Source organism: Xiphophorus maculatus, chromosome 7, assembly GCF_002775205.1.
Source record: "Xiphophorus maculatus strain JP 163 A chromosome 7, X_maculatus-5.0-male, whole genome shotgun sequence".
Taxonomy (NCBI): domain Eukaryota; kingdom Metazoa; phylum Chordata; class Actinopteri; order Cyprinodontiformes; family Poeciliidae; genus Xiphophorus; species Xiphophorus maculatus.
The window spans coordinates 17,883,741-17,897,627 of NC_036449.1; the positions used below are offsets into that span (position 1 = coordinate 17,883,741).

Genomic DNA, 13,887 nt, shown 5'->3' on the forward strand with positions numbered 1-13,887 from the left:
CCCTGCAGCAAAACAGGCCCACAACATGATGCTGCCATCGTCATACTTCACAGTTGGAATGATGTTCCCAGACTTACAAGGGTCCCCTTTTTTCCTCCAAATGTAATGATGGTCGTTATGGCCAAACAGTTCCACTTTAGTTCCATCAGACCACTGGGCATGCCTCCAAAAATGAAAGTTATTATCCCTGTGTGCACTTGCAAACTGCATTCTGGCTCTTTTTCAGTGTGTCATTTAGAGTAATAGTTTGATCCTCGCCAAGTGTTTTTTAGCTGGTGCAGGACATGTTTCACTATGGATAAAGACACTGTCTTATCAGTTTCAGTCAGCATCAGTCACAAGGTCTTTGGCTTTAGTTCTGGGGTCACTTTGCACATTATTGACCAAAATGCATTCATCTCTGGGACACAGGACCCATCACTTTCCTGAGTGGTATAAAAGTAGAACATTCTCATCATGTTAATACTTGTGTATAATTGTTTGAACAGATGATTTTCATATCTTCAAGCATCTGGAGATTGTTACCAAGAATGATCCAGACTTGTGCAGCTCCTCAGTTTTCTTCCTGGTATCTTGGCTGCTTTGTCAAACAAGAAAGAAGTGTGTGTGTGTGTGTGGGGGTGTATGTGTGTGGAGGTGTGGCCTCAAAATACATCCACATATGTGCCTCAAGTTAACTCAATTGTACTGCATCACTTGACCTATCAGACGTTTCTAAACCGTGACATCATCATTGGGGTTTTCCCTCATTGTTCAAAAAGATTCTTATCATTCTGTATGTAAACTTCTGATCTTTAAATCTCTGGTAGAGACCACCATACATATATGTTCTTTGTCTCATTATTACTGTGGCATTTAACAAAATATATATAAATATTTTTTGTAATCTTCACTGACCTAAAACAAGCTAATTTTTTTTTCTGATTTAACTGAAGACAATAAGAAAAAAAGTGCATGTTTCTTTTTTTTTATTTGTGCGTGTTTCATTTCTTTCAACTTGGGCTTTCAAAAATTATTAGACACAAATAACGAGCAAAACAAGTCTTCACAAATTATCGCCAACGGATGACTGGACCTAGTACAAAACAGGTAGCTTTGATGCTCTAAGGTGACGACGTGTGAGGAAAAAAATGTGATCTGATGAATACTTTTCCAAGATTCTGAACCTCATCTACATAGATAAATAAACTTAAGAGAGCCGGCTTTTCTGGTTTTGTCGCGCCTGATGCGTGAACGCCTTGCCCTCGGTGAGGAATGAAGCGCTTCCTAAAACCGGAGCTGCATATACTCCGGGTTTAGGAAGCGCTCTTGGAAAGTTGTGCTCCGGACTCCAGAGAGAAGTCTACCTCGGTGTGTGTGCGTGAGTGCGTGTGTATGTCTGCATGTTTACTTCCAGGAATACACAGGGAAGAATAGGAAGCTCCGGCACCCAGCTTTATGTTATTGAATTACAATTCAGAGTTGGCGGCTGCACTGCGAGTGAGAGTATGCTGACCAGGCTGCGCGTCCGAGGAGAAACTGCAAAACGCGACTTCTGAGGGACATTACGCGAAAGCTCGGGCGGCAACTTCATCTCCATCATGGTCAGTAGGCGATTTAAAACTCGCGTCAAATATTCAAAAGAATCTTTTTTTAGGGCTGAAACAACTGTTTATTAAAGAAAGATAGTTACTAAGCATTAGATAAAAATAACATTCAAAAGCTCAGTGAATACTGCAACGTCAGCGTGTCTACATTATTTGGTTGCCTTTTTTCCCCCTTTCTTTCACAGGGCTTCAGCAACAGGCTGGTTTTGGGAGTGATAGGGGCGGCTGTCGTCATCACGTTAATAACAATCCCAGCAGTTTATTACAGCAGTAAGTTCTGATTATGAGCTATTGTCTTCCTTTCTTGGTCTGTCTGTCTCTGTGCTGCATTAAGACTGAATCCCACTCCCAGGGGTTGCATAACTTCCCCCTTTAGTCTATAGGCACTTAGCTCAGAGGTTAAGATATTCCCCTGAGAAAGAGAAATGGAGCACTCCTCTCAGAAGCTGATACACAGTTGCCAGGGCTGGCCCAAGGTAGTATGGGGGCTTTTGCAGAATTTATTGTGAGGCCCTATGCAACAACATAATACTTTTAACTTTTACATAGTAAGCTTGCCAGTTTCTATAAATCTTAAATTTAACTTTTAAACAAATTAAAATATTTTAATTTATCAGCGCTGAAACCATCAAATCAAATGTAATAGAATTCTTATTATTATTAAACAAATGTCATTTATTCTTATGATCTGTGTAAAAATTCAAGCTTTAATGTGGGATCCTAGATAGTTTTGGGGCCCACAGCAGTGGCTTAAGACGTTTTTCCACGAGACCGCCTTTAACCGGGACGGTCCTGGTCCGCCAGATTCATTTTCCATTAGCAGATCCAGCACTGCTCTGCCTAGCTCTTGTCATTTTTTGGAAGCTACTTCATGTGTAGTACCAGCCGCACCAAGCCTGGCACGGCAAATTTGATTGACAGCTGATTGCATTTGTTGATTGACTCGCGATTTACATCACTTAAAACTGCAAAAAAAACAAAAACTTTAAGTTTAGCTGTGGACCACAGACATGCCTTCTGCTGTCAGAGAGTTGTTTAGTACGGAGGAGCAACCTTGAGTTTCTCCATTGCTGAGTGTTGCTGGAAATATCAGCAGAGAGTTGCCCACAGCTGTTGCGCGCTCACATCACACCCACAATAGTAAGGAACAGAGCGTACAATGGAAATGCAGCACAGCACATTAACTGGTTAGTGCACCACTTGCCAGTGGAAAAGCGACTTTAGAGTGCTCATACCCTGAGGTGTCTTGGAAGAGATCCCTCACCTCCACACTTGACATTTGTATGTAGCTTTTCAGAACTAGATTAATTGAATAAAAACCAAGAAGTCTAGTTGAAACATGTTGAAATTCAACTTTATTCTAAGAATGTAAATCTAAGTGTGAAATTTGTTAGAAACTAGGGTCATCTACACTATGTCCTTAATATCAACCACTTTTAAAGGAAGATTTAAAGATTGCTGTTCCTCTTTAAAACAGTCCTGATTTTGTTTAAGCAACCAACAAGACTGTCACTCTGGAAAAGTAAAAGCGACGCCTGTGCTTTTACTTTAGCTATACTTGTCTTGTTGATGGGTAGAAAGACAAAAGTGACTAAATGTATTAAGATGGAGCTTCAGTCCTCTGCTTATCACTGTTGTACCCACAAACCCACAGTCAAACTCACTCCCTGCCAACAGCTGGCTCTTCACAGTATCAAGAAATATGGTCCAGAAAAAAACAAGTGTAATCAATTTTTAATAATAAGAGTGTGACTTATCGGTTTATATAATTACATTTAAAGCAGTAGGAGAGGCGTGCATGTTATCAGTAATGAGCCTCCACAGTGACTGTATGTGTGTGTAATACCTTGAATCGAATCCACATACTCACACACCTCTCCACACAAAGCTCTTACCTTTGAGGGGAAAATTGCAACTATGTTTTACTCTAAAAAGAATGGGTAATAGTTAAACTAGGATTGAACCTTATGAACTTTGACTTCCAAAAGATTGAGGAGGCCCAACAAAGAGATTTTTGCTCTTGGAGCCATTTCAGTTAACAATTGAAATGGCTCCAATAGCATAAGAAGCAGGTTTTGGCTTACATGAACATGTCTTTGTGCATCTGTCTAGGATCCGGAGCCAGCAAAAGGCCATTCACTCTTCAGGATTACTTTAATGACACCATCAGAAAGAAATCCTACAATTTGTACTGGATGTCGGGTAATTCTGTTTATTGAATCATCTATCCTGTTGTGCTGGTTATCTAAATCCATAAAACTTTTTTTCTTTTCCTTTTCTTGTTGCTACAGATAAAGAGTATGTGCATAAAGAAACAGATGGAAATGTGTACCTTCACAATGCTGAAACAAAGGATAAGGATCTGTATCTGAGCAATGCAACATTTGTAAAGCAGCTAGTTATTTCAATAAATTAATTTTACAACTTTTTAATCTGAACATAATTACTAAAAGATCGTATACTTCTTTTAACTTCAGAAAAAAGTGGATGCCACTGATTACTGGTTGTCAGGTGATCACAACTATATTGCCTTTGAAAGCAATTACACTAAGGTGAGAAGCACCCAACAGATGTTTTTGTTGTAACATTCCTCTTTAACCTGCTAAGTCATCTGATGTATAAGTATGAAACATAATCTGTGTTTAAAATCCTACAGAACTTTAGACATTCCTATTCTGCCTCATATTCCATCTACGACATGACAAAATCGTAAGTAAACTTTGCTATGTCAGTAGTTGTGCACAAAATATGTATGCTGATTTTGATATGCAACAAAACTATAATAATAAAGAAAAAAATACAAAAAAAAGGAAACATGATGACTTGCAAAATGAATCAATCATCATAATTTTTAGAGTACATTTTTACCAGACAAGTATAACAAAATGTTCTTTACCAAGGTTAAGGGTAGACAGGCATAGTAATAAAAATAATATACAGTACAGACCAAAAGTTTGGACACACCTTTTAATTCAATGAGTTTCCTTTATTTTCATGACTATTGACATTGTAGATCCACATTGAAGGCATCAAAACTATGAATAACACATGTGGAAATATGCACTAAACAAAAAAGTGTAAAACAACTGAAAATACCCCTTATATTCTAGTTTCTTCAAAGTAGCAACCTTTTGCTGTGATTACTGCTTTGCACACACTCTGCATTTTCTTGATGAGCTTCAAGAGATAGTCACCTGAAATGGTTTTCACTTCATAGGTGTGCCCTGTCAGGTTAATAAGTGGGATTTCTTGCCTTATAAATAGTCATGAAAATAAAGAAAACCCATTGAATTAGAAACGTGTGTCCAAACTTTTGGTCTGTACTGTAAATAAAAGTAATATAAATATAGAAATTTAATATGATGTTCAGTAATAGTCAGATTTCCACCATTAGCATTTTTATGTCATCTTTTTTTCTTTTTTGTTTTTTTATGTATGCATTTACATTCTAAATACTCCTCCTGTAATTTGGAACCAGAATCTGATGATGCATTCAGAGATAGGTGAGGTTTAGAGCCTTCAATAAATTACTTGAATTAACTGTAACTTCTGTTGAGAGAACTTTGAATTTAGGTTTATTTTTGAATTTCTCTCTCATTTTTTCATCAAGTTGACAGAGATAAATCCTAGATATACCTTCAATTGCCTGTCAGATTTGATGCTACGTTTTCTGAGATTTTGCTTAGTTTTTACATTGTGTGATTTGCAGCTCTGTTCTTTCAGGGTTATTTTCAGTTAGTTCAAAAACAATTTGCTCTCTAAATGCTTTTGCTATGTCTTTACAGAACATTTGTAACGCCAGCGAGCCTTCCACGCATGGTGCAGTACTTTAGCTTTGCACCAGAAGGAAACCAATATGTGAGCCTAAAGTCTTTGTTCCCTGGTGTATTGCTTAGTTTGCTGGAATAGTTATATGTGATGCTTTTCAAATATGGCAACATTGTTCTATTATTTGTAAAATCATTTACATTTATAGTTTTGACTGAACCTTTTGCTGAAACTTTTAACAAAATAATTGTTACACTCTACCTTCCAGGCATATGTCTCAAACTTCAATATTTTTTTAAACTCCAATGTAACTGCTGAGTCAGTGCAGCTGACAACCAATGGGAAAAAGAATGAAATCCTCAATGGCATTCCTGACTGGATATATGAGGGTAAGTAAGCTTGATATTGGTCTGCACTATAAAAATTGTTGGGTTAAAAATTACTTCTTTTTTTTTTTTTTTTGCTTAGCCCGTCTTTGATTTGAAATGGCACAGTGATTTTACTTAGTTAGTCCAGGTTTGGTTTTAAACCCAAAACTTGTGTAATAGTGACTAATTCCTAATGCTAAGTCTACCATGAACTCATATCATAAGTAAGTAATGGCTTTGTAGTAAATTATATTTATGTTCAAATGGAATAGTTCTATTTTATAAAAATATAACTAAGTAAATCAACAGTTAATGATCAAATATGGATACCATCATTCCTAATATTTAACACACAGTTTAGTTTTTACTTTGACATATTTTAACAGGTTTTTTTTATGACTTTCAGAGGAAGTCTTTGCTTCAAACGGGGCAATATGGTGGTCCTCAACAGGAAGATTTTTGGCTTATGCACAGTTTAACGATACAGAAGTTCAAAAAGTGGAGTTCTCTTGGTACGGATCAGAGCAATATCCTGAAACAGTGGCTATTCCTTATCCAAAGGTTTGATTATATGACTTTTAAAACCAGTATAGTCATTTCCAACCACAATGTCTGTCAAACGTTACTGCTATTTTTTTAGATTATAGGATTTTAATGGATTATCCCGTTTGTTCTGGTCAATTTCTTTTTATCATAGGCTGGATCAAACCTTACCAAAGTGAAGCTGTTTGTCGTTGACACCGCAAATCCCACCCTCCATTCACAGCTCGCTCTTCCTGCTTCCATGGCTGGAAGGTTTGTACATACAACTTATAGTCTTACGTTAACACGTAATACTGATTTTAAAGCAGAGATTAATGCGATGTATTCACAATTTGCCCCATTTGAAAACCTTGTCATTTTCTTTTGCTTTTTACTCAGTGATCACATTTTGTGCTCAGTGACCTGGGCAACAGACGAACGCGTCGCTGTGCAATGGCTCACAAGGAAACAGAATCATGTGGTTGTAGCCATCTATGACTTTGATGGGAGCAGCTGGAGAGAGAAAGAGGTGGATGTCACGACTCAAGTTACCTGTCCTGTCAGAAAATCCTCACTAGTTTTCAATGAGATGATTCTAAGATGTACACTGATGCTGAATTAAAACATTTACTCTTTGCAGAAATTTGAGCAAACAAGCAAGACAGGTTGGATTGGCCATGTAAGTTTCCAAAAAGCAAATACATTTATTTTTATTTCAACCATTTAATGTCTGATTATTAAAATATGTTGTTTTTTTTCTCAGTATATGCCACTGCCTATTTTCTTTGCTGAGGATAAACTCAGTTTCTACAAAGTAATGAGTGACACTCAAGGCTACAAACATATTCATTACATAAAAAATGTAAGGGTTTTTTTATAGCAATTTACAGCTAAATCAATTCCTTCCTGCCTTTCTTTAATCATGTTTATTTTTATTTTGAATAAGGGCAAAGCCACACCAATTACATCTGGAAAATGGGAAGTTATTTATATATCAAAATTAACCAAGGATGCCATGTGAGTGAAATTATTACACCTTTCATGCAAAATCATACATCCATCAGTGAAAATGTCAGAAAAAGGACTGATGCTAAATTGTTTCCTACAGATATTTTGTAAGTAATCAGCATGAAAGAAACCCTGTCAAGAGAAATCTTTACAAGTAAGCAGTTTTGTGAATATCTTGTCGCTGAAGAACAATTTTAAGGTAATCTTAGGGGGCAGAAAAGTTGCAAAAGTTATTTATAAACCATCTGGTAAAATGTATTATTGTCTTAATATCTCTTCAGATCATCCTGAAGCCTACAAAATCAAAATACAATGAAGTTTGTAGTTATAATGTGACAAAATGTGAAAAAGTTCAAAAGGTGTACAAAGTACTGCACAGTGGGGATGAATTTTTTTGTATCACAATATTTATCCTTTGCTTTTTGCCAGACCACCTTAAAAAGATAATAATTAATTTTAATTAGTTTTACACATCTTTGTCAGCATGGAAGACTCTATTTGTTAAACTGAAAAAGACATACTACTGGACAAGCTAATTAGACTCTTGTAAAATATTATTTGCATAACTTAAATGAGATTTTTTTTCATATCAGGATTATGCTTGGAAGCAGTCCCTCAACCCCCATGTGCCTCACCTGTGGCTTACATGAAGACAGGTGTCAGTACAACTCAGCTTACTTAAGCGTTGACGCCTCCTTCTACCGAATGGACTGCTATGGTCAGTTGGCTTTATATGTGTTTGCAAGCAATAACTCAGCCATGCAAGAAACATCTGTGAACAATAATCAAAGTTTAGACGTCACAAAGACGGCTAATATTGGTGTGAAATGTCTTTGCGAATTTATGTCTGTCTTGTTTGGACTAGGACCTGGATTGCCCCTTTACACACTTATGGACAACAGGGGCTCAGGTGCAGGAACAGGTATTTCTTTTTATGGTTTGTTGACTTATTTATTTTAGTTTCTGTAAAAAATAATTTTGAAAAAATAGAGAATGTTTGATCTGTTTGTTAACTTTGAGTGCACTGAAACAATTTTCAACTTATTTATTTATTCTTTTAAGTTTATGTGTTTTTTTTATTTTAGAACTATCAATTTTGGAAGACAATAAGGATCTGGAAAATCTTCTGTCTGAATTTCAAATGCCAACAATGAAATATGGCACCGTAAAGATTGCAGGATTTGGTGAGGCATACATGTTAAAAACTACAGACATAAACTCTCATTTAAAACTCTCCATGTAGGTTTTCTTTCTGTTTTAAAGCATCACTTCAAACTGGAAGTGTAATTAACTATTTTTGCATAATTACCTTATCATACTTTAAAAAGATCCAAAGTAAATATACAGATATTTATCAAGTTTCTTTCCTTGCTAAAATCCATCCCTCCCTCTTTTCCAAACCCTTTTTGAATAAACAGACATGTGGTATCAAATGATGTTGCCACCAGATTTCCAGAAGTCCAAAAAATATCCTCTCCTTATTGATGTGTAAGTAAGCAGCATCTCAGTGTGCCACAACTTACCATCTTGGAAGGCCTTATGGTGACTCTGTTCCTTGCAGGTACGCTGGCCCCTGTAGTCAGAGTGTAAGCTATCAGAACAAGCTGAACTGGGGAACGTACCTCTCCAGTTCGCTCGGAATCATCGTCGCCAGTGTTGACGGCAGGGGAAGCGGTTATCAGGGTGATGAGATAATGCATGCAATCTACAAACACCTCGGGACCTTTGAAGTGGAAGATCAAATGTCAGCAGTGAGGTGAAGAAAATGAACTTCACAAGAATTTTTTTTTTTTTTCTCAGCTATAACGTGATTTCTGTCTCACAGGAAATTCATCGACATGGGTTTTATTGACAAAGATAGAATTGCAATATGGGGCTGGGTAGGTTGCCTGTATTTTGATGATTAATTTTCTTTGTCTTATAAATCAGTTGCATTTTTTTATTTATGAGTGTAAATCTTCATCTTCAGTCATATGGTGGTTATGTCACCTCAATGGCTTTGGGTGCTGGCACTGGACTCTTCAAGTGTGGGATTGCCGTGGCCCCAGTAGCCAAGTGGGACTATTATGGTATGTGATAAGTTTTTTCTTGTTTAGCACCAGTTTTGTCTGATCAAACTGAAGAAGCATCAATTTCATCCTCAAAATTCTTTTCTTACATTCCCTCTTTCCTTTATTGTATCCTCCTTACTACTCTTCTTCCTTCACATCTCTTTCCTCCCTTCCTGCAGCATAAATATCTGCCATAAAGTCAGAGTAAACTTTACTATTTTGTATTTTGAAATAAACATGAACAGCTAAAGACTTCAAGAATAAGTTGTTTGAACACTGTAATTAATATTTATGTAATGGTCTGAGCCCAAATTATATTCTGATTTCTTTTAGATGCAGTTTACACTGAGCGCTACATGGGTAAACCATCAGAGAATTCAGACTCTTACAAAGTAAGCAACAGACACCCTTGTCCAAATGATAATAGTAGTAGTAATATTATTTTTAATTATTATTACCTAAAAGCCTGATCTGTTTTGGTCAGGCTTTTAGGTCACAATACTATTTGTATATGACATATTTTCTATCTATGTGAGAAAAGTTATTTTTTTCTTCATGAAGTTATTTTTAAATTACTTACCTGCTTTGAAAAAGTATATGAAGGCCATGATTTATCTACAGTATGTTTTATGTTTTCAAAATTGCTACCTATGGTTCTGAAATTACACTTGCCCATTAGAATCCACTGTTCTGATTTGAGACACAAGTTGCATTATTGTCTCTGGATTTTCTCTTTTCTGTTTCATAGAACTCCACAGTCACATCAAGAGCAAAGAACTTTAAAAAGGTTGCCTATCTCCTTATTCACGGCACAGCAGACGGTACGCTCTGTGATTCCTCTTTACTAATCGCTGTTTTTGAACATGTTTTAACCTTCCCACCCCCCCATTGCTTAGTAACAGAATAAAGTCACGCACAAATGGTTTCTATTTGCTTCAAATAAGATTTCAGCTTTGACATTCAGTCACGTTGTGATTTGCTGTTCTTCCTTTAGACAATGTCCATTTCCAGCAGGCTGCACAGATCTCCAAAGCTCTGGTGGAAGAACTTGTGGATTTTGAGGCAATGGTAAATATTGGCTGAGGGAACTAGACTAATATTGGTCTTGAATGTGCTTTTGTTTAAAAAGAGTTTCAAATGGAAAAAATTACCATTAGTTATTGCATAAAAATATAAGATAGCTTTGATCATATCTTTGATTTTGTTATCTTGGGAGTAATTTTGTTTTGGTTTTAATTTCAGTGGTACACTGACAAGGATCACTCTCTCAGGGGACAAGCCTATCATCATACATACACCCTCATGAGTCACTTTCTGCAGAAATGCCTCCTCAATCCTGAATAGATGTGAAAAAGAGTCTTTAGCATTTATAAAGGAACATTTTAAACAATTTCCTTGTTTTACTTTTAATAATATGTTGACCAGACGGGTAAATTTCACATGTTTCATTGCTCATAAATTGGAGCCTTTTTGTTATTATTAAGATATGTGACTTTTAGAAAAGGCCATTGCATGCATTTTGAAGTATTGTCTTTTTTATGTGAATGTGATAACTTGTGGTAAATGTGTCACGCTGCACTATGGAGTGGTGTCTTTACACTTGTAATATTGCATTGATGAAGATACAATAAAGATTGTTTTAAGACATAAATGGCTTGTCATTTGCAGTTCCTAACAGTTATTGAAAGTTGCGCTGGAGAAATTGTCTGCAGGTCTGAGTGTAGCTTCAGATGTTGAGGATGTCAAATTAAGAAATAAAGCAAAGATCAGCGGTATTTAAACGTAAGATTTTCTTATAGATTACATTTGTTTTAGTAATAACTGTATTAGATAAATATTTTTTTTCCAAAATGTTAATTATTTAACTTATTTTCTTGTCTTTTGGGTAAATGAGCTTAACATTTTTCTGTCAAAGTTAACAATTATAATTTGTAGAAATGTTTATGTTGGAGTAGATACTATTTTTGATTCAGAGACTTAATGATGTTTTTTGACCATCCAGCTGTCATGCTTAGTTTTTTTAACCATGATTACATTCAGGGCACTGAGCCAGAAGCTGACTAATGGCTTGAGAGTAGTTGAGGATGTGCTAAGGTTTTTGTGACGAAGGGAGTCACCTGAGAGAATGCTCCTCATCTCTGCTATATAAAGCCGAGCAGATGGGGAGGAGACCACAAAGAAGCTCCACAAGCGGGAGAGAAGAACGATAACAATCAACGCAAAGCAAGATTCCTCTCTTAAACAATCTGCACAAAAGAACACAGGTAAGAATTTTTTCACAATTCATTCTGAAAGCTCAAATCCCTCATTTAGGTTAAAAAAAAACTATTTGTCTCTATTTTGCTCATTTTCAGGCAGCTTAAAAAATGAAAAGTGCTCAGTCTCTTGCTGGACTTATGCTCCTTATCATCATCCAAAGCAGTTGGCAGGTGCCTGACCAGGACACAGACGGAACACCGCTGTAAGATCATATTTCAGTGTTCACACTTATCAGTTTGATTTATGTTACTGTTTAGAAGAAACATCTAAATAATACAAGTCTAATCTTCATATTCTTCTACTTTCTATTGTTACTATAATTTATTTATATTATAAATATTATTATTTAGTTGAATAAAAGGACAAAAAAGATATGTATGTTTTCTTGTTAGTCCATGTTGTAAATAAAAAGGTTTTTTTTTCTATTTTCTTAAAGTACTTTTGAAGTTGAAATGCAAAAGTGTAAACTTAGCTATATATTTGACAGGTCTGTATCAATAATAATAATAATAATAATAATAATATGTTGGAAGAAAATGTTGTTAGGCTCCAAACGATTAGTAAGCTCTGGCAGATTTAGACTCGAAGTAATTTTATCAGTATCTTTCTTCTAACCAGATGTGATATTAACATTTTGGAGAGGTCCACCCACAGTCCCATCTGGAATCTGATATTAAATCTACGAAGGGAACTAAAGATTAGGGTGATGGCAAGGATGCCTTCCAGATTCAAAGTTTGGGCCTCATCACCAAAGACAATTTGTCAAAATACCTGTGGAAAGTTGGAAGAAGTTCAGCAACCACATTTCCACAGATATTTGAGAAAGATATACATAATTTGACATAGCATTTTTCATAAAAAATCAAAATAAATTATTGTAGTGATGTCTTCTTCTGAAATGAGGCTCATTTTACAAAAGTCCATTAAAGTTTCTCAAAATGCCACTGACATGTCTTACCAAAAACAAATTTTGTGGTTGAATAAATGTGATGCATTCAGATATATCAGGGGCTATGAATAAATTAGGCCTGACTTTATTTTGTTGTTGATGAGAATGTTGCACCTAAAATGTTGCTGTGATGCAGTGAAATAATCCGGCCAACAGACTCTTTCCATGATCTTCTTGTACATACCTTAAATCTAAGTGTGTGTCATTTAACTCAGCTCTTTCTGTCACATTTTACTTTTAGATTGTTGAGTGAAAACTCAATTTTAAGTGATCCCATTGAGTTCCCAAACATGAAGAGGCACTCAGAGGGAACATTTTCCAATGACTACAGCAAATACCTGGAAACAAGAAGAGCCCAAGACTTTGTCCAGTGGCTGAAGAATTCAAAAAGGAACGGGTGAGTGCATTAAAATGTTACAATGAAGCATTTGAAACATGGTTGGTAAAGTAACATTTCCTAATGTTAAAAACCATAAATCCAGACTGGACATGGCAAATCTTCTTTCTTCTAAAGGAGTTTATTCAGACGCCATGCAGACGGCACCTACACCAGCGACGTGAGCTCTTACCTGCAGGACCAGGCAGCCAAAGAGTTTGTCTCCTGGTTGAAGACCGGCCGAGGCAGAAGAGACTAACTCCTCAAGCTGTTGTCGTTCTTGTAAAACGATGCAGCTGTTTTTCACTGATTCTGTGCAATTACATGTGTCACAACCTGTACTACACTTTCTTCTGGTAACACAATTAAATGTGTCTTCACAAGAAGCCTTAGTGGCCTTCAGTGGCTGAAGGAGATACTTCTAGAAATATTGGAAAAAAAAAAGAAAAAACATGTAAATGACAAATGTGGTAGGAAATTTTATGGAGAATTAGCTGATTATATATTTGATCATTTTCTTATTCACTTGAATTTTTAGAATTTCAATTATGTTGATGGTCCAAACTTCACATCTAGCATTAAACTACCCTTTCTTGCAGTTTTCAATAAAGAAACGTGTACAATAATTAAGTTCCCTTTTTATAATGTCATATCCAAAGGAGGATGAATGATGTTTTAGGTGTTTTTAAAAAATTGAGAGTAGTTGAGGATGTGCTAAGGTCGTTGTGACGGAGGGAGTAATAACATGCAATTCAAGTCTCTTCTAAGAACTATTTTCACTTGAGCTAATATCATCTTAGAATATTAGATGATATATTCATCAGGTTTAATTTATTGCTTTGAGATCTCATGTCCCAGCTTGCAGAACATGTTTCCTCTTGTGTTCTCTCAATCCTCCTTGCAAATGAAGACAGAAGAAAAATCAATAAACATGTTTGTCCCCAGGGAGAACTATGCAGAGGGATTTCTGCAAGGTATACAATGATGTGTTTCACCTGTC

At 36.0% G+C, this 13,887-nt stretch overlaps 2 protein-coding genes across 3 annotated transcripts; both read left to right on the forward strand.

Moving 5' to 3' along the window:
- Positions 1-1,243: 1,243 nt before the first annotated feature.
- On the forward strand, positions 1,244-10,954 carry dpp4 (dipeptidyl peptidase 4). 2 transcript variants are annotated; one of them, XM_023336887.1, is made up of 27 exons: positions 1,244-1,350; positions 1,460-1,583; positions 1,772-1,856; positions 3,699-3,788; positions 3,878-3,972; positions 4,064-4,138; positions 4,243-4,295; positions 5,372-5,444; positions 5,623-5,743; positions 6,129-6,283; positions 6,420-6,517; positions 6,644-6,773; positions 6,885-6,923; positions 7,008-7,106; positions 7,191-7,261; positions 7,353-7,406; positions 7,846-7,970; positions 8,118-8,174; positions 8,338-8,436; positions 8,671-8,740; positions 8,814-9,008; positions 9,078-9,132; positions 9,222-9,321; positions 9,637-9,695; positions 10,052-10,124; positions 10,298-10,371; positions 10,546-10,954. In XM_023336887.1, the coding sequence occupies exons 2-27, from the start codon at positions 1,581-1,583 to the stop codon at positions 10,645-10,647; spliced, it is 2,250 nt and encodes a 749-aa protein (XP_023192655.1). In that variant the 5' UTR covers positions 1,244-1,350; positions 1,460-1,580; the 3' UTR covers positions 10,648-10,954. The 2 variants fall into 2 exon arrangements, with proteins under 2 accessions (XP_023192655.1, XP_023192654.1); XM_023336886.1 differs by having other exon boundaries at positions 1,255-1,583.
- A 513-nt stretch (positions 10,955-11,467) lies between these two features.
- Positions 11,468-13,513, forward strand: gcg (glucagon). Its single transcript, XM_014471123.2, has 4 exons — positions 11,468-11,567; positions 11,658-11,764; positions 12,753-12,908; positions 13,026-13,513. The coding sequence occupies exons 2-4, from the start codon at positions 11,670-11,672 to the stop codon at positions 13,144-13,146; spliced, it is 372 nt and encodes a 123-aa protein (XP_014326609.1). The 5' UTR covers positions 11,468-11,567; positions 11,658-11,669; the 3' UTR covers positions 13,147-13,513.
- The last annotated feature ends 374 nt before the right edge of the window (positions 13,514-13,887 follow it).

Coding starts and splice junctions, on each gene's coding strand:
- dpp4 (XM_023336887.1), top strand. Junction 8,175..8,337: donor GGGCTCAGGTGCAGGAACAG/GTATTTCTTTTT, acceptor TTTTTATTTTAG/AACTATCAATTTTGGAAGAC. Junction 9,009..9,077: donor GATCAAATGTCAGCAGTGAG/GTGAAGAAAATG, acceptor TCTGTCTCACAG/GAAATTCATCGACATGGGTT.
- gcg (XM_014471123.2), top strand. CDS start 11,670: ATGAAAAGTGCTCAGTCTCTTGCTGGACTTATGCTCCTTATCATCATC. Junction 11,765..12,752: donor GACACAGACGGAACACCGCT/GTAAGATCATAT, acceptor TTTTACTTTTAG/ATTGTTGAGTGAAAACTCAA. Junction 12,909..13,025: donor AAGAATTCAAAAAGGAACGG/GTGAGTGCATTA, acceptor TTTCTTCTAAAG/GAGTTTATTCAGACGCCATG.